General features: G+C 43.6%; 1 protein-coding gene across 4 annotated transcripts in view; it reads left to right on the forward strand.

The window, feature by feature from the left end:
* The window catches only part of baiap2b (BAR/IMD domain containing adaptor protein 2b), a 97,939-nt gene that overhangs the window by 24,849 nt on the left and 46,901 nt on the right, over nucleotides 1-26,189 (forward strand). For 2 of the 4 annotated variants that reach the window (XM_028567576.1, XM_028567575.1), the window contains 2 exons: nucleotides 6,231-6,306; nucleotides 11,285-11,371. In XM_028567576.1, the coding sequence (XP_028423377.1) occupies nucleotides 6,231-6,306; nucleotides 11,285-11,371 (163 nt within the window). Of the gene's footprint in view, nucleotides 1-2,190; nucleotides 2,339-6,230; nucleotides 6,307-11,284; nucleotides 11,372-26,189 lie in introns of those variants that run through there. The other 2 variants (XM_028567577.1, XM_028567578.1) reach the window with 2 other exon arrangements.

Genomic DNA, 26,189 nt, shown 5'->3' on the forward strand with positions numbered 1-26,189 from the left:
GCTTGTGACATTCTTGTATTTTTTTTGCCGTTTATTGTTTTAGTATTATGGAAAATGTCCCTCTCTGTTGAGCAATTTTCTTTTTTTTTACTCTTGTGTTAGAATGTCACGTCTTATCTGTTTTGCATTTTTTATTCTCTCACCGTGGGATGGTGAGAAACAAACTTTTGATTCCTCTGCATGTCTTAGTATGTGTGAAGAAATTAACAATAAAGCTGACTTGACTAAAGTCATTTTATTTTTATTGTTGAGCAGCAGCTCAATATTAGTTTGGTTTTAAGTTTTGTATTCCTCTCGAACAATCAACATACTTTTAAAAGAGAAAAACATCAAGTAGAACCCTAATATAAAACCCAATTATATATATATATCAATCTGATTCAAAACACGGGAAAAAAAAGGATGAGTTTGAGAAGCAGCAGGCAGACGCATAATGCTTATAAAGTCCTGCCCCTTCTTTACAAAAGAAAGATTTTGCTGCAGGACCATAATACCTAATTCAGATTGATTTGACACATATTTTGCCTTTTAACAAATATGTTTTCTTGCCAACATGTGATTCATGTTTTCTAAAAGTCGTGCTCAAAACTAACTCTTCATCGTACAAAAACCTATTCCTTTATCTTTATTGAGATGTGGTGAAACCATCTTGTCACACTTTGCCCTTCAAAAGGTTAGTTTCACTTTGGTCTTGAGTCAGCGTATAATTAGTATAATATTTCTCTCTTGCCCGTGGGATCAGTGATATGCTTCATGGTACGTTTCAAAGTGTTCAGTGATTAGCTCCGCTGTGTATTTAGGCTGTTAGGAATCCAGGTCATTACACAATGCTGCCTAATGGATGAATAAAAACAGTGTATCAGCATCTGTGGTTGGAACCAAACTGAGATCCGTAAACAGAAATCATGCGTTATCGTTATCATTGTTTGTATCTCGATGACTTTCAACATAGCAGAATTTGTTGCTATATGCTGCCATTTGGCTTCCAGCTGTTAAAGTTATAGTGCGTAGTTTCTGTTGCCCCCATGTGTAATTGTAAATAATGACAATAACACTGTTGGCGCGTCCACATGATAAAAGCCTTCTGTGATCGCGCAATTTCACAGAAAAAGTTCAGCACTAAAGCTTTAAAAGAGAAGTGGACTGTTGACATTTGGAACAAACCAAAACTTAGAGCTTATAGATTGATGGAATATGAGACAAAAATGCGGCAACACTGGCGTATCACACTAGACAAAAATATGCAAGACTGTACGGCTGCAGCCTGGAGCTTCCCGTCTACTGCCATTGGGCTTCTACTTTTCAAAATAAAAGCTGGCGTCTTCATACTTTGGTGTTTGTTGTGTTTAAGTATCTAATTATGTATTTTTTAAAGATGCAAGCATTTCCATTCTATTCTAAGATGGTGCCATGGTAGTTTTATTTGAAGGTTTTATGAATTGTGTGTATTATTTCATTATGAAGGTTTGTAAGTGCGCCTCATGCTGCTGCTGCCATAATCTAACGTGAGCCTGGGTTTTTGCAATAATAAAGCGAAATACAGTAATGTCCTTGTCTGAAATTGGGCTGGTATGGGATGGAATGGCCAGGGCCGAATTTTTGTCCTGGTTCGCCCCTGGGTTACACTATTGTGTTGTGGCTGCTGTAATATGTTTTCTTTATATTATATTTTGTGCAAAGTAGAGTATGTTGTGTGTGTGTGGACATTGGACCGGACGCTGTTGAATTAGTTACTGTTGTATTGGTATCATGTAATTCTGTGTGGGATGGGCCACTTAATGGCATGACATGTAAATAAAAATATCTATATATCTATCTAGATAACATTCAGATGTGTTGATCGGAGATGAAGCACGTTCATGGGAGCCTTTTTTCCCCCAACGCTGCAACGTGATAACACAATGCTTGTATTGTCATCAAGTTTTTGGGCATCTGATTATTGAGGTGATTAGCCGGTCAATTAAAACGCATGGCCGAAGCACATGGGGCCGAGCGAGACAAAGCAGCGTTTTTCTTTGTAATCCCTTTCATTTACCAGTGTACTCGGTCAAATATGGTCTTTCATTCAGTGGAATGCTAATCAGCCTCGGCCCCTGATGTTGAAAGAACAAGCTCAGCTGATTGAGAGTGGATTAAATCCAGTGCCGGCCAACTTAATGATCCTATTAAATTGTCCCCTAAACCGAATGAGCATGTTGCAAGGAGGAAAAAAACAAAACGTGAATTAGTTGCATCATTACCATGTGCAGGGCAGCACTGATGGGGACTGACAGGTGCAGACGTTTTTCAGTGATGATCAGAGGAGTCTTCTCGGGACATTATTCGCAGCTTTAACATGGTTTGTGTGTGTGTGTGTGAAGGGCAGAGTGTTACATTTTTCTGTGCCGACTGAACTGAGTTTGAAAAAAGGTCAAGAGCTTCAAATTGGCACCAAACTGGTGTTCAGTGCAATGAGCTGTTCCGTGGCCGTGGTTAACGCATCGCTCGCAATAGTTTGAGTTTAGTTTACGTTTTTGTTGTATGCACTTCTTCCGACTTGTGTATCAGTGTACATCCGCGTGTGTTTATTCACACGTGTCAGTAACTCCCTCTGAACCACTGAAAGTATTCTGTCAGCCACACGGATTCAGCGGAAGACTGAAAAATGCATGAGGCCCAACCTGTCCGCCAGTGATTACATAACACATCCCATCACTCACTCACTCACACACAGGCAGGAACACACACACACACACACACACACACACACACACACACAACACACACACACACACACACACACACACACACACACACCTAATCACAGAGACATTCCCTGGCCCTCTGTCTCTCTGTAGATCTGTTGATTTAGACATGAGAACTGGGCCGCTCTCCATCTTCTCTGTTTATTCTTTTGTTGATTATCTCTTTCTTCCTGCCAAGCGCTGGTACAGCCGCCGCGATGATTACCGCTGCTGGAGCGCTTCCACTGACTTGGTTTGTTTAGCAGCCGATGCCTTACGTAACAGAAAATACACCCAGATACTGGGGGAGTGGGGCGAGAGGGAATCGGGGGTATAAATAGGTTTGTTTGTCCTCCAGAAAGGCACAAAGAAACGTCACTAACCTCTTTTTTGTGTGTGTGTGATTATGGTATCAGACGTTGTGGAGGACTCAGGACGCAGACTTGTTCGCACCTGTGTTCATACAATGGTGATTCCCATTGTCCTGGTAAATTCAAAGCACATCGTCAGTTGATCCTAATTAGCAGGTAAACATCCCGCCAATCCACATAAAAGGGCGTGAGACTGCAGGGCAGTGTTAAGTCAAGAATGCCCAAATGAAAAACTGAAGCGGAGGTATACTTCTGCAGGAAGTGAACGCCACACGATCTGTCATAAAGTGTCTCAATCTGCAAATAGATCGACATGGTGCCGGAACATGTTGCAGCTGCAGTAAATATTCCATTATGCGAGTTGGTCTCCTACTTTTGGACCTGTAAATGGTAAATGGACTGCATTATGTAAGGGATAATGTAGAGCGAGGCGGTTGTTATAGCGAATACAACCCCGACAGGGTGATCAGCCTGAAGGGGTTGTATTCGCTATAACAACCGCCTCGCCTACATTATCCCGCTTATTACATGGCTACTTACCAAATAAATCAATAATTTGACTAATAACTTGACAAAATATTGATTTAAATACGATTGTATTGCTTCCACTAGAGAAAATAGTCCGTTCCGTCTCTACGGTTGGAATCCTGCGTCCATAGCAACGTAAAAAGGGTAGGGTTTGAAACTTGTATGTTAAAATTTGCACTTGTAAAATTTAAATTTGCACTTGTAAAACTAAAATTTGCACAAATATTCACACGTGATCTGAATTTGAAGTCACAAAAAGAAAAAAAACACGAGAGCTTGTAAAAAAAAAATCATTGCTTGGAGGACAGAAGTTGCTCCACGTTTCCCCACTTTTTGCCACAGCTGATAGGCTAAATTATCCGGACTTCTTTCAGCGGATTGATAGCTGTCCTCCAGAGTGAACAGAACTGCGTCCATGGCAACGCTCTGCTTTTGCATGGCAACGGTGTGTTATCCTTATCAAGAAATAACAGACCGCATTCTATTAGAATTCAAGCAAGCCATGTAATAAGTGATTATATGATAATATGCAGTCCATTTACTGCAGCTGCAACATGTTCTATGTTTTTGCAGATTGACCTGTTTCAAAAACCCTAATTTACAATTCATGTAGAATTTTGGTACCTCAGATGTAGACTACATTCATGGTGTATGTAACTCTGGTGCTATAAAGAAACGTGCTCCGTTTGTCAGTTTTTGCTTTTTGCAATGCTAAAACTTAAAACCTCAATATCTGAACACAGATAGAACCTTATTATTCTGAGGTAGCAATATAGCGCCTTTCATACCGGACCAAGTGCTTTACCATTTACCTCTAATTCACCCATCTACACCCACATTCACTGATGGTCAGCGCAGCTGCCATGCAACGCGCTGGCACGCCAACGGGGCCACTTAGCGTTCAGTGTCTAGCCGGGAATCTAACCGCCAACCTTGTGGGTGAAGGAGGACCCGCTCCACCTCCTGATTCACAGCCTGATCGATCACTACGTTTTTCCCAATTAACATAACTTATGTGAAGTGTAGTGTTATTTTTAAAGACCCTTTAAAAATAATTAAAAAATAATTTTAAACATTGACAAATGATACAAAATGGTAGAATAGTACAATTGTAGAATTATAGAAAAATACATTATTTTTGTACAATTATTTAGCAAAAACATGTCGACACTCAAAAGTGTTTGTCTTGAGTGTGTATAGATTCTGTTACTTAACCCTCCTGTTGTCCTCAGGTCAAATTTGACCCATTTACGAAAAGTTTCTATATCAGAAATTTTGGTTTCTTTCAAACACATTGTCAAAATAAATAACGTGGATGGTTCCCTACGACGCTCTTCACAAGTAAAATAAATGATCAGTTCACTGCTTTCATTGAATTAGGGTGTTTAATCAAATTTTTTAAGAGAATGTTGAAAAGAAGAAGAAAAAACATCCCAAAAAGTGCAGAAAAAAAAATCAACAAAAACAGCGGAAAAGGGACAAAAAAACGTGGAAAAAAGTGACTCAATAAAAAGATTTAAAGATTATTCTTTTGCGCTTTTTTACCTTTTTTTATATTTGATAGTGACAGTGGATAGACAGGAAATGGTGGAGTGAAAGAGAGGGGAGGACACTCTTGCTCCTACTGGGTGAGCTGGAGGTTGCCCATTATTTAAATAATCGACGGGAAGACAACATGAGGGTTAAAAGAACAAATCCCAAATAGGAAAATATCGGTTAATGTCAGATTCTTTGATTAAACAAGTAGGTAGCTTTTAAGAAGGCATTTAGTTAGAACAGTTGGTGAATGAGGGCAGTTACGTTTCCCTGCAGCAGAATTCTGTTGCATATTCGGACCTGAGCGGGCTGTTGCTATGGTGCCAAATTATGTTTTTCAGTGCTGTCGATTTCAGTTTTGGTTTTATTTGTCCTGGTTTGAGATATCTGCCTCTAAAATGGGATGGCACCATGGTGAGACACCAGCAGAGATAAGTGAGAAAATGTTTTATTTCTAATTTGGGTGAACTGACCCTTTGGAAAGAAGGAAAGAGGAAAAAAAAGAAGAAGAAGCAATTAGCAGGAACAGTGTGCTACAGAGTTCAGTGAGTGTGAGGGAGAAGGAACCAGTGATGGGTCCAGGTCTGCTGCTGAGCTGAGGGGAGTCGGCAGCCAAAACCAGGTTTTATTTTAATAAAGGCGGCAGGGGAGGTGAGAGGATACGGACACAGACACACAGACACAGACACACACACACACACACACACACACACACACACACACACACACACACACCACAACATATGCACACAGACCCTCAAAGTGACTTGTTCTCTCTCTTTCTTTCTCTTTCTCATTCTTTCTCTGTATATTTCATCCCTCCAGTCCTCGCCATGAGCTTGAAATGAATCCCTGCTGCACTCTTCTTCCTCCTGGTTGGCTCAACTGACTCTGCTGTGTGTACGGCGGTGGATGAGTGTGTGTATGTGTGTGTGTGTGTGTGTCCATGTCCCAGTAAAGAGTGGGGCGCCGTCGTTGTAGCTCACGCCAGCATTTGCATCCGAGTCTTGCCTGCTACTTGACTAACCAAACGTGCTGTTCTTCTTCTTCTTCCCTTTTTTTTCCCTTCCAGTCCATCATGGAGCAGTTCAACCCCTGCTTGCGGAACTTCATAGCCATGGGAAAAAGCTACGAGAAGGCGCTCACCAGTGAGTACAGCACACCATTTGTGGTTTTCTCTCCGTCTTGGTCCTCCCTTCATTCCTCCTGTGTGTCCAGTAGTCCAGGCAGAGGGCCGACTGACCTCGACTGCTTCTTACATTTCCTGAGTAGAGACGTTCGGTAGTTGTCTCGTGTTGTTGACTGCTGCATCGAGCCCTCCACACTCCATAAACCTGATGTCTTTGAACTACAGAAGCTAGTCTGTTGCTCTCTGTCTGCAAAAGTGACAGCAGTAATGCCCTCCCTCACCCTCCCGTCATAGAATAGAATATCTTGTCCAAAAAAATTGTGTTCTCAAATGTTAAAAGATGTGCTTATCAGAGATGACACTCTGATGTTGATGTCCTCCGATTGTTCCTCTGTGATGGTGTCCATGTCCACACGTCTTCCTCCCTCCACTGGTCCATTAATCAAATGTCCGCCTCCACTGTACGTCCTTTGTCATTGCTTTATGTGGCTCGCACAGGTGTGTGTGTGCGTGTGGGCGCGCGCGTGCCTAAATATTGAGGTGTTCATGCAGCAGTGTCTCAAGGTTAAAAACAAAAGCACTGGAAATGTCTTGGGGGGGAGTTGGGGAGCTAAGTGGAGCACAAGCCAACGGGAAGTGGAACAGGAGGAGTCGCGAGAATAGCGGTGGCCCTCGTGGGGCCGAGGAAAACGAGAGCGAGCCGGTATCCAGGACAAGACGGGTAAAAAAAAAAAAAAAAAAAAAAGAAGAGAAAAAGAAGGGTGTGCAAGAAACGGTTGAGACAGAAATATTTCGAAACATGAGGAGGAAATGACTTTTAAAAAAAAAAAAAAAATGGAAGAAATAAACAGCCCTCATCGTTCATCGTCCTGAAGAATGTCGTGCAGCCTGTTAAGTCTTTCATGGACTTTGATTAGGGTCCGGTCGCCGTTGATAAAGATATTTCGTGCTTCCAGATTCCGCTCCCGACCGATAAGACGAGCCTCCGGGCACGTCGAGCTCGTCTGTCGATAAGAGAACTCCTCTCTTCCTGCTGCGCTCTTTCATGTCCCTCTGCAGGGAAGAGGTTATCGGGGGGACCGTATCATATTTCCAGTGACGGTGCGGGGGACGTGGAAGCGCGGGGGGGGGGCTCCTTCGTGTGCTTGGAGGGGAAATGCAGGGAAGACTCTGTAGCCCGCAGGACCCGTGAAGGAGGCCTCACTCCCCCATCTGATAGAGAAGGCTAAAAATAGCTCTGAGTGGGGATTACACTTCATCAATGCCAGGCAGCGGCACACAGGCAGGGTCTAGAGTAGGGCAGCGCACCCGGCCAGTTGCTATTGTCGCTGCAAAGATGCCAGCGCAGCCTCTGGTTTCTTTAAGTTGAACCGGTGAGGGGGGGCGGTGGCAGGTTTGCATCTCTGGGGACAGTGGGAACTGGCGTGAGGGAGGGAGGAAGCTCACTGGGTCTGATATTGTTTGTTTTTGAGTCTGAAAGCATTGGGGCTTGATTGGACTGGATGGGAGTAGTGTGGTTTGGGATGTGGTGCTCCGCCGGAATTCAGTCTTTATTAAAAAAAAATGTTATCACAGATTAGTGCAGCTCTGTCGGGAGCCGCGAGGCTGGAAAATCTTATTCCAATGTTGTAGGTGGGGGTCTGAGAGAAGATCTCACCTGGGAGAGGCTCCGTGTGTGAAAGGAGAGGGCTCAGTACGCACTGATGTGGTAGTTCAAAGGTCAGAAGACATCTGAACTTAGTTTAAACTGCATCACATTTGGCCACGAGAGAGAGATCTAGGTTTAGAGCTGCAAAGGTGAATCGATTGGTCGTCAACTTTTGGATTAATCGGCAACTATTTTGATAATTGATTAAATATCAGTTTGAGTTATTTCTGGGAAATAACGATGTAATTCCAGCTTGTTAAATGTGAATATTGTTCTAGTTTCTTCTCTCGTCTGTGACAGTAAACTGAATATCTTTGAGTTGTGGACAAAACGAGACATTTGAGGATGTCATCTTGGGCTTTTTGGGAAACACTGATTGACATTTTTCACCATTTTCTGACATTTCAGAGACCAAACTACTCCATTAATCAAGAAAATAATCAACCGATTAGTCGACAGTGAAAATAATCCTTAGTTGCAGCCCTATCTAGATTGCATATTTCAGTCAGGGTGACAACAAATGATTCTATTTTATTATCGGATAATCTGCCAACTATTTCTTCATATTATCGATTGATAAGTCCGTTTTATATTTTCCAGATCAACATTTCCCAGAACTTAACGTGACGTCTTTTAAACTGCGTGTTTGTAAGATGTAATGTCAGTGTGGTGCAGCTCTTAACTTCCTAACTCCACCCCCGATAACAGTCTCTAAAAGGGACCTGGGAATGGGAGCGGGGATTTGATTTGCATTGATTTAATGTGACTCTCAGCTGATAAAGACTTCTTCTCTGTCTGTGTTTCACACTCTCCGCTCTGCATCGTGGCTCTACATCACTCCTTCTAACCCGCTTCACAGGCAGAACCCTCCTTCTCCTTCTTCCTTTCTTCCTTCCTATCTTCCTCCTTCGCTGTCATTTCTCAACTGGCGGACAAGCAAAGCACCTACTCGAGCTAATTCCCGCCTCCCCTGTCCCCCCCCGTGCCTCTCCTCCCGGCTGGGATTTCTCCGGACATCGATTCAATTAGCCTCCCCTCCATCTCATCTCTCGCACTCTTATATCCCACCTAAGCTTAACACAAGTCAGGCTTGAGAAAAGCCCGAAAAAAAAAAAAAGGGTCTAGGATTGTCTCTTTGTCATACTTTTATCCGGAAAGGGTTGCGCTGCTGTGCTGTGTAGCGATTTACTGCTACTTTTATCTCAGTTCACAGTTTTGATAAAGAAGTGAAAGCAGACCAGGTTATTTCACAAGCCTTCTCATAATCATCTCCATCGAAGAAGACTTTAAGTATGTATACAGACTTGAGCAACATTTTTCAGAACAGTAACTTGCATAGCAGTGGGCTGCGTCTCTGTGGACGTAAACAACCAGAAGAGAACCCAAACTCAGAATAGATTGCCATTGTTTTCCACGTGGATGTATAAATATGTTGTCATTTTGTGTGCCCATCTCTCGGGGACTCTGCGTGACTCTCCACTCGCAGTTCAAAGACGTTGACGGGCGTTGTGATGTGATCTCAGCCCTCCATCCATACGTATCTCCCGACCGGACAGTGTGTCCTCATGTCTTCGTGGCTGTCGCGTCGCTGTGTGGCTAACCCCCCCCCCGAGCCGGCTTCAGTTCACCGTCGCCGCTGCTTGAGGACATCTCGTCCCAGTTTTTTTTTTTTTTTTTTTTTTTAAGACCTGAGTCACTGTTCTGTCTCAGCCGGTGTCCCTGGCTTGTGTGGCAATGCACCGCAGAGAAGAATACTGGACATACAGTGTTTGAATTGCAGAATGCTTTGATCTTATTGCTGTGGATTATTATTATTATTTTTTTTTTTTGTCAGCATACTTTCAAGCATGATTGCTAAGATGGTGCTGTTTTAGGATTTGAAAGATTCAGTCCAGCCAAATAACATGTTTCCGCTTACCTATAGAGGTGTCTAGCCATGTAGATAGTATTTGGGTTACACTTTACTTGAAGGTATCTACATAAGAGTGACTCTTATGTAGATACCTTCAAGTAAAGTGTTACCTGTTTTTGATTCATCTGCTGAAAAGTCATTTTTGAATTCTGCAAGTAGCACGAATGAAAGTGGTTGCTGGGTTGTCTGGGTATCCGTATCTAGGTTAAGCTGCGTTGCTGTATTCAGAACTGCTCAGCTGGCTTCTGATGAGCCTTTTTTTAACTCAAAGTGGACTTCCTGAATTCCTGGAGCCTCTCGCGTCGTTTTAACGAACGCAAGGTTTGTTTGTTTTTTTCGTCAGAGCGCTTTTTTGCAAAGTGGGGCACTCTTTCGCCAGATAATAAAGGGCATGTCAAATTGACAATGGCCTCTTTTTAGGGAGGTTATGCACAGTTAACACTATACTAGCTACGTCATTTCAACAGGCGATAGCTAGGGTCTGCGCCAGCTAAAAACGGACCGCCTCCTACCTGAATGTTTTGTACGTTGCACTTAAAGGTGCCCTAGGTAGGATTGTGAAGATCAAGGACTTAGCCAAAAAAATTGAACATTGACAACTACTCAGTCCCTCCCCCCACAAGGGAGAGCTGTGCATGATAGAGCGTGTGTGAAGAGGGGGGGAAGGGGAGGAAACCTATCTGCAGCTTGTGCGCGGGGAAGGGGGAGGGGAGGACGCTATGAAATGCACGTGCCTGAGCAGTGATTGATACACAGTTAGACACCCCCCCCCCCTGGCCCTGATTGGTGCATCTGAACAGGGAGCGGTGGATTTTTGCAAATCACACTACAGGCTGTAGGTGGAGCCAGAGGAGCTGGATTTTATTTTTTAAATGTGCAGCTTCATGTAGTTCTACTGGAACATAGGGTCAGTTTCAGCAAATATGACAGAAAGTTAGTTTTATAAGTCTTACCTACTGCATCTTTTTTAAAAAGAGGGAGTGTGAAAGATTTGATCAAGGATTTACTGGCCTCTGAGCTCAGCTGTTCTACCAACCTGGAATCAGATCTGAAATGGAAGCGGCTACCGAAACACAATCCTTGTTGATGGCACATTTCAAAAGAAAGCTTAAACTTAAAACTGTGTGCATGGCTAGATACCAGTATGGTTAAAGGTAAAGGCTTTACTCCAACAGATTTGTGTGCTAAAGAAAACCTGTAGTTGTTGTTGTGCTTGGGATTAGTCTCTCTAGCTTTCTCTCTGTATCTGTAGTTGCCTCCATAGAGCTTTTTCTTTTCCTGCCTGGTCTCCATTTCCGCCTGTCGCTCTTATTTCCCATGCCCAGCCTTGCCTCTCTGGGGATGGGTGGGCTTTGTAGGGGGAGGGTTGCAGAGCTGAAGAAGATCATTTCAACTCCGCACCCTTGATCTGATGCCCCAATGCTTCCATGTTTCCAGGTGTCACATATGCTGCAAAGGGCTACTTCGACGCTCTGGTGCGGATGGGCGAGATGGCCAGCGAAAGTCAAGGCTCTAAGGATCTTGGTGAGTCCTCGTAGTGGCTGTAGCACCCCTGGTGGGGTGGAGGGGGGGGGGGGTGGAGAGGTTGCACAAGCAGATGGTGAATGGGATGGCTCGTGCTGTTGAGCAGAAGCAGCTGATGACCAAATCTGAAACCGGACACACACGCACGCACGCACACACACACACACAGTAACAGTAACTCACTGCTTAAATGCTCTGTTAAAACAGAGCGTTTGTCTGCATTTGACTGCAATTTGGAGCTTATTTGATGCATTATTACCCACAATTCATATAATCAGACCAGATAATTAATTCTGCATGTTTTTCACAGCATACCCATTTGGATAATCTCTTGTTTCCCTCACATTCAGGAAAGATAAAGGCTCTCCAGTTGTTTTTACACGGCACCGCTGTGAGCAATTAATGAATTCACAAATTTGTCTGGCATTTCATATTCACAACAGCACACGTGGCGGGGTTGGTTGGCTCTCCTTTGATACATACGGTGCTGTTTGACTGCTGCTTCCAGCAGCATGTGAGGAACGATCCCCCCCCGACTCCCGGCTAGCACAGCTTTCACGCAGTGGTCGTCTGGTTTCAGTTGGATCAGCCCTGGTTCTGCTCATTATGGACTTAACTATAGTGATCGTTTGCACTGGCGAGAATGAAACGCCCGTTTCTAGCAAGATACACCGGTCGGGACATCTGAATGAAGTAAGACAGGCCTCCGTATCACTGTCGCGCTCTGTGCAAAAGTTGTGTCACAGTTGTAGACCCAGTCACACGCCGGGGGAGTGTGACAAGTCTGCGTTAGCTCTGGACCAGCGCATCCTCTTTGGTTTTTTTCTCACCCTTAATGGGACTTAAGATACCAGGCGCAGACTGAAACAGCATGGGAGAGGAAGGAGGGAAGGAGGGAAGGAAGGAGGGATGGTGAGGGGATGGTTTAACACTGATATCCGAGGCCAGCGAGGAGGATATAAAAGCTGGATTCATTATTCATGAGGAGACTTTTTTTTTTTTTTTTTTTTTTTTTTTTTTCAGGTGCTCCCTCGCGCTTCTTCTCGAGCCTCATCACTTCCGTCTCCCTCCCTGCGTCTCTTTGAAATAAATACTCACCTGAGCTTGTGTGCACGCAATCATTTTGAGTAGTGAAAAAGCTCATCGCTACCCCTCCATTCAGCTTCAACTCCATAATTCATACAGCGATGCAGTCGCGACCACTTTAAGATCGCGGAAGTTTCATCGACTGGACTTCCTGCAGTAATCTTGCAGCTTTATTGTTCGTACAAGCCTATGACTCATCTAAATGTTCAATTATTAAAACCTACCTCAGAGTAGAAGTAAAGGCCTTGGCATACCACAAGCCGTTATTTTCGTCTGTCAACTGAAATGGTAGAAAGTAAATACCACTTTGTGTTTTCTTTTTTTTTTTTAAATAAAATCTACATGTAATTATATAAAAGCGTACAAGATTTTTTTCTTTTTTTTTTTTGGGCATCACAATGACTCCATTAAAAAAAGAGTTTGACTTGGTGTGCAAACTTCTCAACAGGATATCCCATCATCCATCTGTACATCCCCATTTCCATCAGCTTGTTGTGCATTTCCTGCTTTGTGTCTTACACAGCTGTGCTTTTTGTAGTCTTTTGTCTGCGTGCTTGTTAGAGTTGCCTGTTTTGTGTTCCTTTTTGGATTTCTGTTTTTTTTTTTTTTTTTTTTTTTGCTGGCAGCCTAACCATGACTCAGCAGCCCTTCTAACTCCGCAGAACCTCCCTCCGCCTCCAGCGAAATGACAGACTAGGCTGAGCAGAATGGATTGATGCCGTCCCCACAAATCGGCTCAGGGCAGCTGTGGTCTGTGCAGACCGAAGTGGGAATGGCTCTGAAGACACTTATCGCTTGGTGGATGCTCTAGCATGTTCCACGACTTGTGTCGAGCCTCACAGCTTCAGTAAATTAACTTCGGAAATGCTCAGTACCTGGCAACATGCAAAGAGTGAAAAGCTTAGTTTTAGGAGGATTCTTAAATTGTAACTTCAGTTTGGATATAATGTAAGTTAGGCCTGCAATATCAACTGGCGCAGTAAACGCATTGCGAAAGGCTGCGACATATCGCCAAACACACTGAGATTTTTTCTGTTAGCTGAAAGAAAATATCCGCAGAAAACTGCACATTTAATTTCCTCATTCTTTGGTCTGTTTTAATGATGGTGGCGGTTTGCTAAAAGTCAGGATTTCTCTGCTTATTTTTTTTCTCTAAAAGAGGTCAGGGGAAACATTGAGCACCATTGTTGTTGCATACAGTACAGTGAAAGAAAATCATAAGCCTGCTAGCTTATTATTAGCAGATAACAAGGATTGTGCATTTGGTTGGGGGAGTGTGTGTGTGTGTGTGTGTGTGTGTGTGTGTGTGTGTGTGTGTGTGTGTGTGTGTGTGTGTGTGTGTGTGTGTGTGTGTGTGTGTGTGTGTGTGTGTGTGTGTGTGTGTGTGTGTGTGTGTGTGTGTGTGTGTGTGTGTTCATTTCCTCAGCCGGCACAGTGACTTAACTGTGAGAGCTAAGACCACAGGTGGGTGTGTGGGTGGGGGTGGGGGTGTGTATGTGGGGGTGGGCGGGTGTTAGTCTGGGATAATCACTCACCCAGGGCTTTACCTCGCACTTCATAATTGATGAGGACTGAAGGCAGATTTGTAAAAATCTGCCAACTTGTGCATTTAATTGGGTTTTGTTGAGGGGGAAATGTCCGGGCGCATCGGTGGCGAATTAACGGGGCCGGGCTGCTTGATCTATCTGAGGCGGCAGAGCCTTGCTGCCCGAATTCACTCTAACTGTACTCGCTGAAACAATGTCATTAATCAGAGCGTTAAGAGAAACAGCAGCTAATGGCATTAGCACATGAACAGGGGATGTGGAACCGCGTGTGATGGGGCGAAATAAGGAGATAACGGAGAGTTGGGTTTGAGAAATTGAGCTTGATGGAGAAAGTGACCAACATCATGCACTTTAGGGCGGAAAATCACTGGACTGTTTGATTAATGAACTTTGTTGGCATCACTGATAATATCCAGACTTAATGGATAACATCATTAAGTGTAAATTTGGATTAGGGCTGTGCGATATCGAGAAAACAAATTCTTCAATATCAATATTGTAGGGTTGGCTATTGGTGCTATACATTATTGGTGAGATATATATATATATATATATATATATATATATATATATATATATATATATATATATATATATATATATATATATATATATATATATATATATATATATTATACAATACATGTAATAGGGGGTCCCTGATCGGTCTCTCTTTCAGTTAAGGGGATCCTTGGCTTAAAAACGTTGAAGACCCCTTCTCTAAATGCATTTTTCACAACAAAGTCACAGTTCAGTTCCATTTACACTAAGTTCCAGAAACTCCTGTTCACAGTAACGCAGTTGTCTGAATGAGTCAAACTGCAAATAAGGTTATTACTAGAGATGGCCCGATACCACTTTTTTGCTTCCCGATACCGATTCCGATACCTGAACTTGCGTATCGGCCGATACCGAGTACCGATCCGATACCAGAGTGTCATATATTTCATTATGTTTTAACAGCTGTATACTACTATCCCTGTATGGATGTGATATGATTTCTATCTCTGTTGTCGGTCTGGCTCAGGTTTAACTCTTTGTGAAACATAAACAAACACAAACAATGAATGCCCCAGAACTTTCTTTTATTCTCCAGTTTGACAGTCAGTTATAACGGAAAAAGAACATAAATAAACTACTTTAATGTAGATTTTCTTTAGGGCTTTATTACGTGGTATCGGATCGGTGCATAAACTCCAGTACTTCCCGATACCAGCGTTTTAGGCGGTATCTGAGCCGATACCGATACTGGAGCCGATACCGGAACATCTCTAGTTATTGCACTCAGATCTTCATCGCTGCACTCTGGAAAATCTTCCAGCGCGTGTGATCGGAGCGTGTAATTTTCCACTGGAACACTCTGCTGTTCCAGGGAGTCACTTTAGAGACTGCAGCAGAGGCAGAGGAGCAGTTTAATGGTAGACTTCAGCTGCCCACACACACACACACACACACACACACACACACACACACACACACACACACACACAATGTATACTGTACACCCTCACATGCCAGAGCAGGCGGTGCTCAAACTGAGTTATTAGGACATAAATGAACATTACATGATTATTATCCACTTGTGTAGCCTAAAATAAACTGACTGCCATCTCGTCGTGGGTGACACTTGTTCATGGAGAGCACAGCTCTGACAGCTCGGCACAGGAAGGGGAAATGATGCCTCGCCGTGGTTCATTCAGTCATTCTTAATTTACACGATGCTGTCAGATTTTTGACCAACTGCTCTGCTGCATGACTCGGTGCGTGGATGAGAGACGAGATCCTCTGCTGTGTGTGTGTGTGTGTGTGTGTGTGTGTGTGTGTGTGTGTGTGTGTGTGTGTGTGTGTGTGTGTGTGTGTGTGTGTGTGTGTGTGTGTGTGTGTGTGTGTGTGTGTGTGTGTGTGTGTGTGTGTGTGTGTGTGTGTGTGTGTGTGTGGAGTGTCATCCCACTCATCCTCTCCTCTTTCACTACTGCGTTCTCCCGTGTCTGCGAACGCCCCCGCATTGATGTGGGAGCTCAGGCAGCCCGGGGAGAACACGCCGACTCTTGCACACGTTTCTAAAAATAGAAGAAGCAAAACGCCTCGACTGGAGTGCCTTCGAAGGAGGAGGAGGAGGAGGAGGAGGAGGAGGAGGAGGAGGAGGAGAGACACGGAGTACAATGCTTTATACGCAGCCCAAAAATGTCTCGTCGGTGATGTCAGTACGGCTGAAAACACCGTCGTATTTCTTCCGTATACTAAATATGGACATGGTTGTGATGGGTAAAAAAAAAAAAAGGAAGCTCCTGCAGTTCCGGTTCCCCTCTCTGACCATATAAGGTCTCCGCTATTCAGATGCAAATTTGAGCAGAGGAATTCGCTCAGGTCTGCGCTCTTGATTTTGGCTTTGCTTGTCATCCTGTCAGTGTAACTGATTTCATATCAGTAGATTCTATATGTTAACCCGCGTGTTATACAGTTTATACACCGTCATGTAGCTCCACTTGTCACATGCTCAGGTCTACCTCCTTAGAGCAGGGGTCTTCAACGTTTTTTTAAGCCAAGGACCCCTTAACTGAAAGAGAGACGGAGCAGGGACCGCCTACTACATATATTGTATAAAATTAAATTGCGTGTTGAGGTGCGGCTTAAAGCCTTTATACATACATCTTTTGCATAGAACCATAAGCTGTTAAAATAGCCTAATAATTGTTGGCATGATTTAATAAACCATGTTTTAAATGTCCCATGACATGGTGCTCTATGGATGCTTTTATATAGACCTTAGTGGTCCCCTAATACTGTATCAGAAGTCTCTTTTATATAGACCTTAGTGGTCCCCTAATACTGTATCAGAAGTCTCTTTTATATAGACCTTAGTGGTCCCCTAATACTGTATCTGAAGTCTCTTTTATATAGACCTTAGTGGTCCCTGTATCTGAAGTCTCTTTTATATAGACCTTAGTGGTCCCTAATACTGTATCTGAAGTCTCTTTTATATAGACCTTAGTGGTCCCTAATACTGTATCTGAAGTCTCTTTTATATAGACCTTAGTGGTCCCTAATACTGTATCTGAAGTCTCTTTTATATAGACCTTAGTGGTCCCCTAATACTGTATCTGAAGTCTCTTTTATATAGACCTTAGTGGTCCCCTAATACTGTATCTGAAGTCTCTTTTATATAGACCTTAGTGGTCCCCTAATATTGTATCTGAAGTCTCTTTCCCAAAATTCAGCCTTGGTGCAGAATTACAGCCACTAGAACCAGTCCCACAATGAGCTTTCCTTAGGATGTGTCATTTCTGTGTCTGTAGCTATTGAGGAGGAGAGAGGGGGGGGCAAGGTGGAGGGTGGGGGTGTGGCCTTGACCAACTGCCACTTTGCTCATTTGAAAGCCATGATGTCTCTCTCTCATGGTGGGGCCAAATTCTCTGGGTGGGCAAAGCAAAGAAGGGGGAGGTAACCTTTCCCCTTATGACCTCATAAGGAGAAGATTCCTAATTGGTCCATCTGAGCTTTCATTTTCTGAAAGACAGAGCCGGATACCCAGGGCTCGGTTTACACCTATCACCATTTCTAGCCACTGGGGGACCAGAGGCAGGCTGTTTGTGCTACGCTCAAAGTTCAAATTATTTGGGGCCACCTCTAGCCGAATCTGCAAGTTGTACTTACAAATCGGCTTTTAACCCATATTTGTGGTACTGATCTGATCTTCACCTCTTTCTTTTTTTAATACATAATCAAAATAAATACAAAAAAAAAAGTACAAGACTTAAATATTCCTGACCAACTTTCACCAACTCCAGCTGCTACACTGCTAGATATTTCCTCGCGAATTAACATGGTGCAGCTACATATTTTCATACTCTATTTTTGGCTCTCATTAAATTTCCCTTCCATCCCTCCTCATCATTGTCTCACATGTTCCCATCGCCGAGGGCTGAACACGCTTTGGCTTAACATCCATCTCATTAAAACAATTTAAGGTGAAATCACATGGCCAAATTTGAGGTCTGGGAAACAATTACCCTTTGGTTAATTAATTCATAGGAACACGGTTTAGAGGAGTGTGTCGGCCTTCCAGGCATGTTCCTCCACTTCGTCAGACGTGCTGTTAAAGGACGGAGAAGCTTTCACAAACGGGAACAAGACTCTGATGCAAGCAGCAATATCACAGACTCAATTAGGCAAACGCGGGGGAGAATTTAATTCTGGTGGGTCAAAAAAATAAAGGAAAATCACTCCTGCTGTTCAATAGTCATCAGTGGATTTTACTGTATCATTTTCTCCTCATTTGTCTCTGAAATAATTACGCTGGAAGTGAATCACCGCTCATTCTGCCCAGCTGGATGGCGGCAGCAGAAGTATGAGCCTGTGCTCCTCGGACGCAGAGGGGAAGAGGAAAGCAATAATAAATACTCCGGCGACAGATCTGAGATCTGAGACGATGGACTGTTATATTGCCAAGCATCTCTTAGGGAAAATCGTCCTTGATATTGAATTTCTTTTCTTTTCTCCCTCCAATTGTGTCTCGTTTGAAATCTCACGTTGCTCCGGTTTTGAAGAAAAACAACTGGTGACCTCGCCGTGACCCTGTTTTTTTTTTTTCTGAGCCAGCACACGGGCTGGATTTCCCCCGGGCTTCAGCCCCAATCTGAATTCAGCCAGCGTTCACTCTGCGGAGAGGGAAACTGCAGCGAGAGCACTCTCTCAAAGTGTTTTTTTTTTTTTTTTTTTTTTTTTTTTTTACCCCCACCTTGTCATCTCACAATGTAATAGTTCACCCACTCCCACTTATCCTGCGGGGGACAGTTTCTGCTCGTGTCCAACCCTAAAAAGATTGATTGTGGCATTTTGAATCAACGGTTTTAGTGAAGAGCTTCTTCTTCTTCTTCTTCTTCTTCTTCTTCTCCATCTGCATGTCCGTGTCTCATCTCAAGACAAGAAATATGGAAAACCTTAAATAGTATGTGAGTGTTTCTGTGCAGAAGTGTGCAAAAACTATTGGGCAGAGGCAAATATTAGAAAGAGGCAGCTTTTGCCTGTTCACGCTTCTGATACTTTAGGGTACTTGGGTCAGCCAGTGGGGCTGTTGGGCTAATCATAAGGACACTGGAGTGAGCTACAAAGGCCCTTGGGCCAAGCAAGGGGATTGCTAGAGCCACGTAGAGGGGCAGTTGGGCCACACATTGGGGCTCTTTGGCCAATCATGGGGGCTCTTGATTAAACTGTTGGGCCAACAGCAGGGGCTCGGCTGCTAGTGAGGCACTTGGACTGATGAGAGGGGCATTTGATTTCACCAGTGGGGCATTTGTCTAATCATATGGACACTTGGACAAACAGAGGGGCACTTAAGGATAGTGGGCATTTAAAAAAAAGATTTTATTTATTTATTTATTTTTTTAATCGCCAGGCGAGCATGAAAGGGGGAAGAGAGGGGAAAGGCATGCAGGAAACCTGCCGCAGGTCGGATTCGAACCAGAGTTGAGTAATAAATCTCTTTGTAATAGTGGGCATTTTTGACCACTCTATGCTTAACCCTCCTGTTGTCCTTGGATTTGACCCATTTTCCAAAGGTTTCTATATCAGACATATACAATTTTTTTTTTTTTTTTAAAGAACGTTGAAAAAAGTGTCAAACATTTCTTAAAAAGCTTCAAAAACGTCAAAAGGCGCAGAAAAAAAATCGACAAAATCATCGGGGAAAAAAAAACGTCGACCAAAATCTTGATACTATAAATAAAATTGAAATTGAATTGAAGAAAAAAAAAGTTTCAATTTAAAAATTTTGACCCAGAAAAACTAAAAAGTAGCACGGTCAACGGGAAGACAACACAAGGGTTAAATAACTTTCTGGAATTCGGCGCCCACTTGCTGTGAACATCAGTTTTTTTTTTTTTTACCCAACCTGTCTTTTATTTTAATTTCCAACCGGGGTCAAGTTCCAATCTAATTACCAAAACCCAAGTGACCGATCTCAGATGGGAGATGTAGCTATATCTTCGCCTGTTGGCGCGTCATCAGAAGAGCGCCACTGTACCAATTTAGTGTTCCCTTACTATCTCTGCCCTTTAGAAAGTCCTTGTCCTATAGAGTCAGCTCAGGAAGGGAGGGAGGACGCAGAGAAAGAGAGAGAGAGAGAGAAAACGATGGGGAAAAATAACAAGAGACGCAGAAGAAAGAGCAAGGCGAGACAGAGAGTGATGTGTCCCTGGCTCATTAGCAGCCAGTCTCTGGTCGAATCAAACACTCGCCGCCAACGGAGCGCACGGGCCCGGGCACCACCCGCCATTCATTACAACCCGCACCACCTGTCTTCTGCCTCCATTTCATGTTTCGGTCTTGAGAGTCCCATTTATCCACTCTTTCAAACGCGCTGTTTTGTCAACAGTACGCTGCATGTGTCTTCTTGAGTGCCATTTGACTTTCAAAAAAGAGATCCGGGAGGGATTGTGTAGCGCTTGATTGAGCAAATGAATGTAATAGGGTAGTTGATGTGGCTTTAATAACTTCAGACTATTAAAATGTCCTTGAGGTGTCGCATTGTCCTTGATGTTGGGATTCAGCCAAATGGTGACTTAATGATTCTGATAATAATGAAGTGAAGTACAGGCTCTGATCTGAGGCACTGCAGGGAATCAGCTGGCTGCCAGATCACACACACACACACACACACACACACACACACACACACACACACACACACACACACACACACACACACACACACACACACACACTCTGTTCTAGCCATTTTCGTAGTACAAAATCAAGAGACTACAGAGAGGAAAAGACGGATTGTGAAACTGTGTTTTTTAGGTTTTTAAATGCCTGTTTTCTTCCATATTCCTGAGGGATTCACAGTTTATAAAAACTGAACATAGTCAAACTTTTCAGCTACACAGGGTTTGAAGATGACATAGCATTAAGAGAGACTACAGTAGAGAGTAGTATGAGAGTCCGAAAATCTGCATTGGGAGGTTGGTTGGGGGGGGGGTGGATGGGAATCTTGATCGCTAGATGTCTCCGAGTACTGTCGATAGGAAAAAGAAACGACCGAAATCGGTCTTAGCAAACTGGAGTTGCTGCAGCTAATGGCCAGAGCTCTCAGTTAGCTAAAATGCCAGTTGTGGGGGCATATTTTAGAGTGCCTTTGTGCCTCTTAACAGACAAAAAATACAATTAAAATTTCTGTGCAACATGAACAGGGCCCTTACGTGACAACAAGATGTGTTTTCAACTCCGACATTGTGAAGAAACCGTTTAAATTCAAAGTTTGTACTGTCATCTACCTCTAGCGATCAACATTCAGGTAAAAATCGGCCGCATTTCTCCTTTTAAGTTACATTTTCAATGCAGGACTTTTACTTTTAACTAAGTATTTTTACAATGTGGTATTAATACTTCTACTTAAGTGAAGGATCTGAATACTTCTTCCTCCGCTGCCTTTGACCTTCTGGCGAAAGTGACGTTGGCAGTAACGCAATCTGAAACACAAGCGGTCAGGTGGAGACGCATGTTGGACCCAGATGTGAATGCCGATGTGTCTCGGCTGTTCACTTGTGTTCACATTGCAGAAACCCATTTTAAAAACCAGGTGTATACAGGTCGGATGTGCTAACTCCGTAGAGACAAACAGTGACAGGGATGGACCAGGTGATGGATTACTTGAAGAAAACCATTTAAAAAAGAAAATCTTTCCTTGCCCTTTTTCCACTGCGGTACACAATTAGAAGCCAGAAATGTTGAGTTAGATGCCAGGGGTCGTACTGACCAGCTGAGGTCCATTTGTGTTTGTCAAAACCGAAAAAGCAATCAGATTGGATCTCTCTTTTCAACTTGTGTTCTCTTTTCCTCCGTCCCTCCGTCCCTTTCATCCCTCGCTCCCAGCTTGTGTCTGCTGTCTCAGATAATCAGTCTCCATTTTGCACCCCATCAGCCGGCCTGTAATGATTATGTATAGCTAGTCATTACGATTGATCTTCTGTGGCCTGATTCCTTTTTTTAAAAGGACTCATTTTTCTTTTCAACGTGCTGTAGAAGTAAAGCTATCAAACAGAGCCCAGTTATGACATGATGGCATGCTTCCACTTCAGATTTGTTATTGTATTTCATGACTAGGAACATGGTGACTGTGTGGTCAGCTTAAACATTTGAGCCTGTGTATTTCTTCCTGCACAGTGCAAGATTTTATTCTGCAGATGTACAAAATTTGGATGAATTGGTTTTGCAACAAAACGTGTTGTTGTCGAGTCACTCTGTAGTCAACTGGGTGGTTCAAATGTAAATACTAATGAGGAATTATACAGTCTGCAGTGGAAATGTGTGTGTCCTCGAGTGTGTTTGAGTGCACACAGATGCAGCTGGTGTTTAGAGAAGTTAAGGACCCAGAAGAGCGCGACAATAACGGTGTCAGTCGTGTGGCTTTCCAACCCGTTCTCACTCCGATCTGGTAAAATACGTTTGGACAGTGGCTGTCAGCGTCTGATGTTACGAAAAAAGCGCCCTTCGGCATGTTTGTAGAACGTACCGGGGAGAGCAGCTGCTACACGGTGTTTGAAGGTGACGTAGCATTAAGACGGACTATAGTAGCGAGTTGTATGAAAGCCCGAAAATCTGCATAGGGAGGTTGGTTGGGGGGTGGATGGGTCAAACAACACAGGAGACCGGGGATCGTGTCCCGCGTGTCACGTTTCCTAAACCCAACCGTCCTGTTCTTCTTTACTTAAACCCAACTGTCCCGTTCTTCTTTACTTAAACCCAACTGTCCCGTTCTTCTTTACTTAAACCCAACTGTCCCGTTCTTCTTTACTTAAACCCAACTGTCCCGTTCTTCTTTACCTAAACCCAACTGTCCCGTTCTTCTTTACCTAAACCCAACCGTCCCGTTCTTCTTTACCTAAACCCAACCGTCCCGTTCTTCTTTACCTAAACCCAACTGTCCCGTTCTTCTTTACCTAAACCCAACCGTCCCGTTCTTCTTTTCCTAAACCCAACTGTCCCGTTCTTCTTTTCCTAAACCCAACTGTCCTTCTTCTTTTTTTCCTAAGCCCAACTGTCCTGTTCTTCTTTACCTAAACCCAACTGTCCCGTTCTTCTTTACCTAAACCCAACTGTCCTGTTCTTCTTTACCTAAACCCAACCGTCCCGTTCTTCTTTACCTAAACCCAACTGTCCTGTTCTTCTTTACCTAAACCCAACCGTCCCCGTTCTTCTTTTCCTAAACCCAACTGTCCTGTTCTTCTTTTCCTAAACCCAACTGTCCTGTTCTTCTTTTCCTAAACCCAACTGTCCTGTTCTTCTTTACCTAAACCACTGTCCTGTTCTTCTTTTCCTAAACCCAACTGTCCTGTTCTTCTTTACCTAAACCCAAACCCAACCCAACCGTCCCCTGTTCTTCTTTACCTAAACCCAACTGTCCTGTTCTTCTTTTCCTAAACCCAACTGTCCTGTTCTTCTTTACCTAAACCCAACCGTCCCGTTCTTCTTTACCTAAACCCAACTGTCCTGTTCTTCTTTACTTAAACCCAACCGTCCCGTTCTTCTTTTTACCTAAACCCAACTGTCCTGTTCTTCTTAACCTAAACCCAACCGTCCCGTTCTTCTTTACCTAAACCCAACTGTCCCGTTCTTCTTTACCTAAACCCAACTGTCCTGTTCTTCTTTACCTAAACCCAACTGTCCTGTTCTTCTTTTCCTAAACCCAACTGTCCTGTTCTTCTTTTCCTAAACCCAACTGTCCCGTTCTTCTTTTCCTAAACCCAACTGTCCCGTTCTTCTTAACCTAAACCCAACCGTCCCGTTCTTCTTTACCTAAACCCAACCGTCCCATTCTTCTTAACCTAAACCCAACCGTCCCGTTCTTCTTTACCTAAACCCAACTGTCCCGTTCTTCTTTACCTAAACCCAACTGTCCCGTTCTTCTTTTCCTAAACCCAACTGTCCTGTTCTTCTTTTCCTAAACCCAACTGTCCTGTTCTTCTTTTCCTAAACCCAACCGTCCCTGCTTCTTCTTTACCTAAACCCAACCGTCCCCGTTCTTCTTTTCCTAAACCCAACTGTCCTGTTCTTCTTTTCCTAAACCCAACTGTCCCGTTCTTCTTTTCCTAAACCCAACTGTCCTGTTCTTCTTTTCCTAAATCCAACTGTCCTGTTCTTCTTTTTTTCTAAACCCAACTGTCCCGTTCTTCTTTTCCTAAACCCAACTGTCCCGTTCTTCTTTTCCTAAACCCAACTGTCCCGTTCTTCTTTACCTAAACCCAACTGTCCCGTTCTTCTTTACCTAAACCCAACCGTCCCGTTCTTCTTTACCTAAACCCAACCGTCCCGTTCTTCTTTACCTAAACCCAACTGTCCCGTTCTTCTTTACTTAAACCCAACCGTCCCGTTCTTCTTTACCTAAACCCAACTGTCCCGTTCTTCTTTACCTAAACCCAACCGTCCCGTTCTTCTTTACCTAAACCCAACCGTCCCGTTCTTCTTTACCTAAACCCAACTGTCCCGTTCTTCTTTACTTAAACCCAACCGTCCCGTTCTTCTTTTCCTAAACCCAACCGTCCTGTTCTTGTACCGCGTGTCAAAAGTGACGCCAAAAGTCCCGAACAAGCGCGTTTAGATAAAGTGTGTTTAGATCTGACGTTAAAGGAGACTTTTAGCGTCAATAACAACGCCAAAGGCCCCTGATCAAAGGCCTGGACTACGAAGCAAAATTTGGTGTTACCGAGGTGACTTCTGGTTCAACCCAGGGCTTTGTGTATCACGACGGTGGATCACTTGTTACCGGGTTCAATTGCCGTGCTAACTTATGCTGGTCGGGAACAGGTTATGTTGGAGATTAGAGATCAACCGGTGTAAAAGCCCCACCTACTGACCAATCAATATTTGGTTGATAACGGCGACACAGTTCTTTAGAAGATCAGGTAGAGCTCGGTGGGCAGAGAGAGAGAGAGAGAGAGAGACATGCGCTCATAAAAGTTAAAACATTTAGAGATCGACAACCCCGTTAACATCCCCTGATGGGTATTTTTATGAAAGATATAGATTTTCAGCAGAGTGAATTACGTATAGTCTATTTGTCGGCTTCTTGAGCTCTGCATTGCCGATGCGCGCATCAGTTTGAATTATGTTTTTATATTTTTTATTTGCTCTCACAATGGCTTCCCACTGCCAGGGTTGCAACTGAAACAATGGGCTAAAGCAATGACAGTTTATGGAAAGCACCAGTGTAATTATGATCAGACCTTGGTCCTGACTGACGAGGAAGTGATATTGATAAGAGTTGTAATTTATGCATCTACAGCATCGGCTATTTTTTTTTGCCAGCTTTCCTTCCTGCGTTTTGCCTGTAAAACCGTGTCTGTGTTCTTCATATTTATGTAGAATTACAGTTGCCTCTTCTTATATAAAATATGTGGCTCTGGTAGATGTTTGCGATTGGTCGTGCTGTGCGAACCCCGCCTCTTTTATGTGAACGTGCGCGTCTCTGGATTGGGAAACCCTGAGTTGACTGAACTAGTTGTTAACCACTGTTGTGACACAGCTTATGGGGAAACGCGGTTGTTAGGTTAGGTTAAGCCGGTTAACTGAAATCAATCCCGGGCATGTTGATCTGGATTCGTAGTACAGGCCTCAAGCGTCCGTATTTTATGAGATGGGAGTGAGAATGTGTTGGGCTTTCAGTTAGGACAAATCTCCCTGCAGCACCTTGTACTCCCTCCACTGTAGCTTTCTGGGGGATTAGAGCTGCTTGTGTTAATGTGTTTGCTTTCAGGCTCCTATAACGCTGTCCCTGCAGAGATGCATAAAACACCTTTTGTCCATATAGCCATTCACTGTGCTTCTCTCTCTCTCTCTCTCTCTCTCTCTCTCTCTGCCTGCTTGCCTGCCTCTGTTGAGCCCAGAGTTGTATGGAAGGTAGCCAAGGTAATAAACCCAGATGTGAGCACTGCCCTTGTGTTAGCCACACTGAGTGATGGGCATATTCTCCACACACACACACACACACACACACCCACATGCTCTGTACATATATAAACCTACTCGCCCATGCGTTTGATAGCTGAGTAGTTTGAGACCACATGGGGTGTTTTTAAGATCCAGTTTTTGTTTTTTTTCATAATGAACTTTACCCCACTTTGGTTTGCCCAGGGTTCATACACAAGCCGTAATTCTCAAATGTATTTGTGTGAGCCGTGTTTTGGAGG

Source organism: Perca flavescens, chromosome 21, assembly GCF_004354835.1.
Source record: "Perca flavescens isolate YP-PL-M2 chromosome 21, PFLA_1.0, whole genome shotgun sequence".
In the NCBI taxonomy this organism is placed as follows: Eukaryota; Metazoa; Chordata; class Actinopteri; order Perciformes; family Percidae; genus Perca; species Perca flavescens.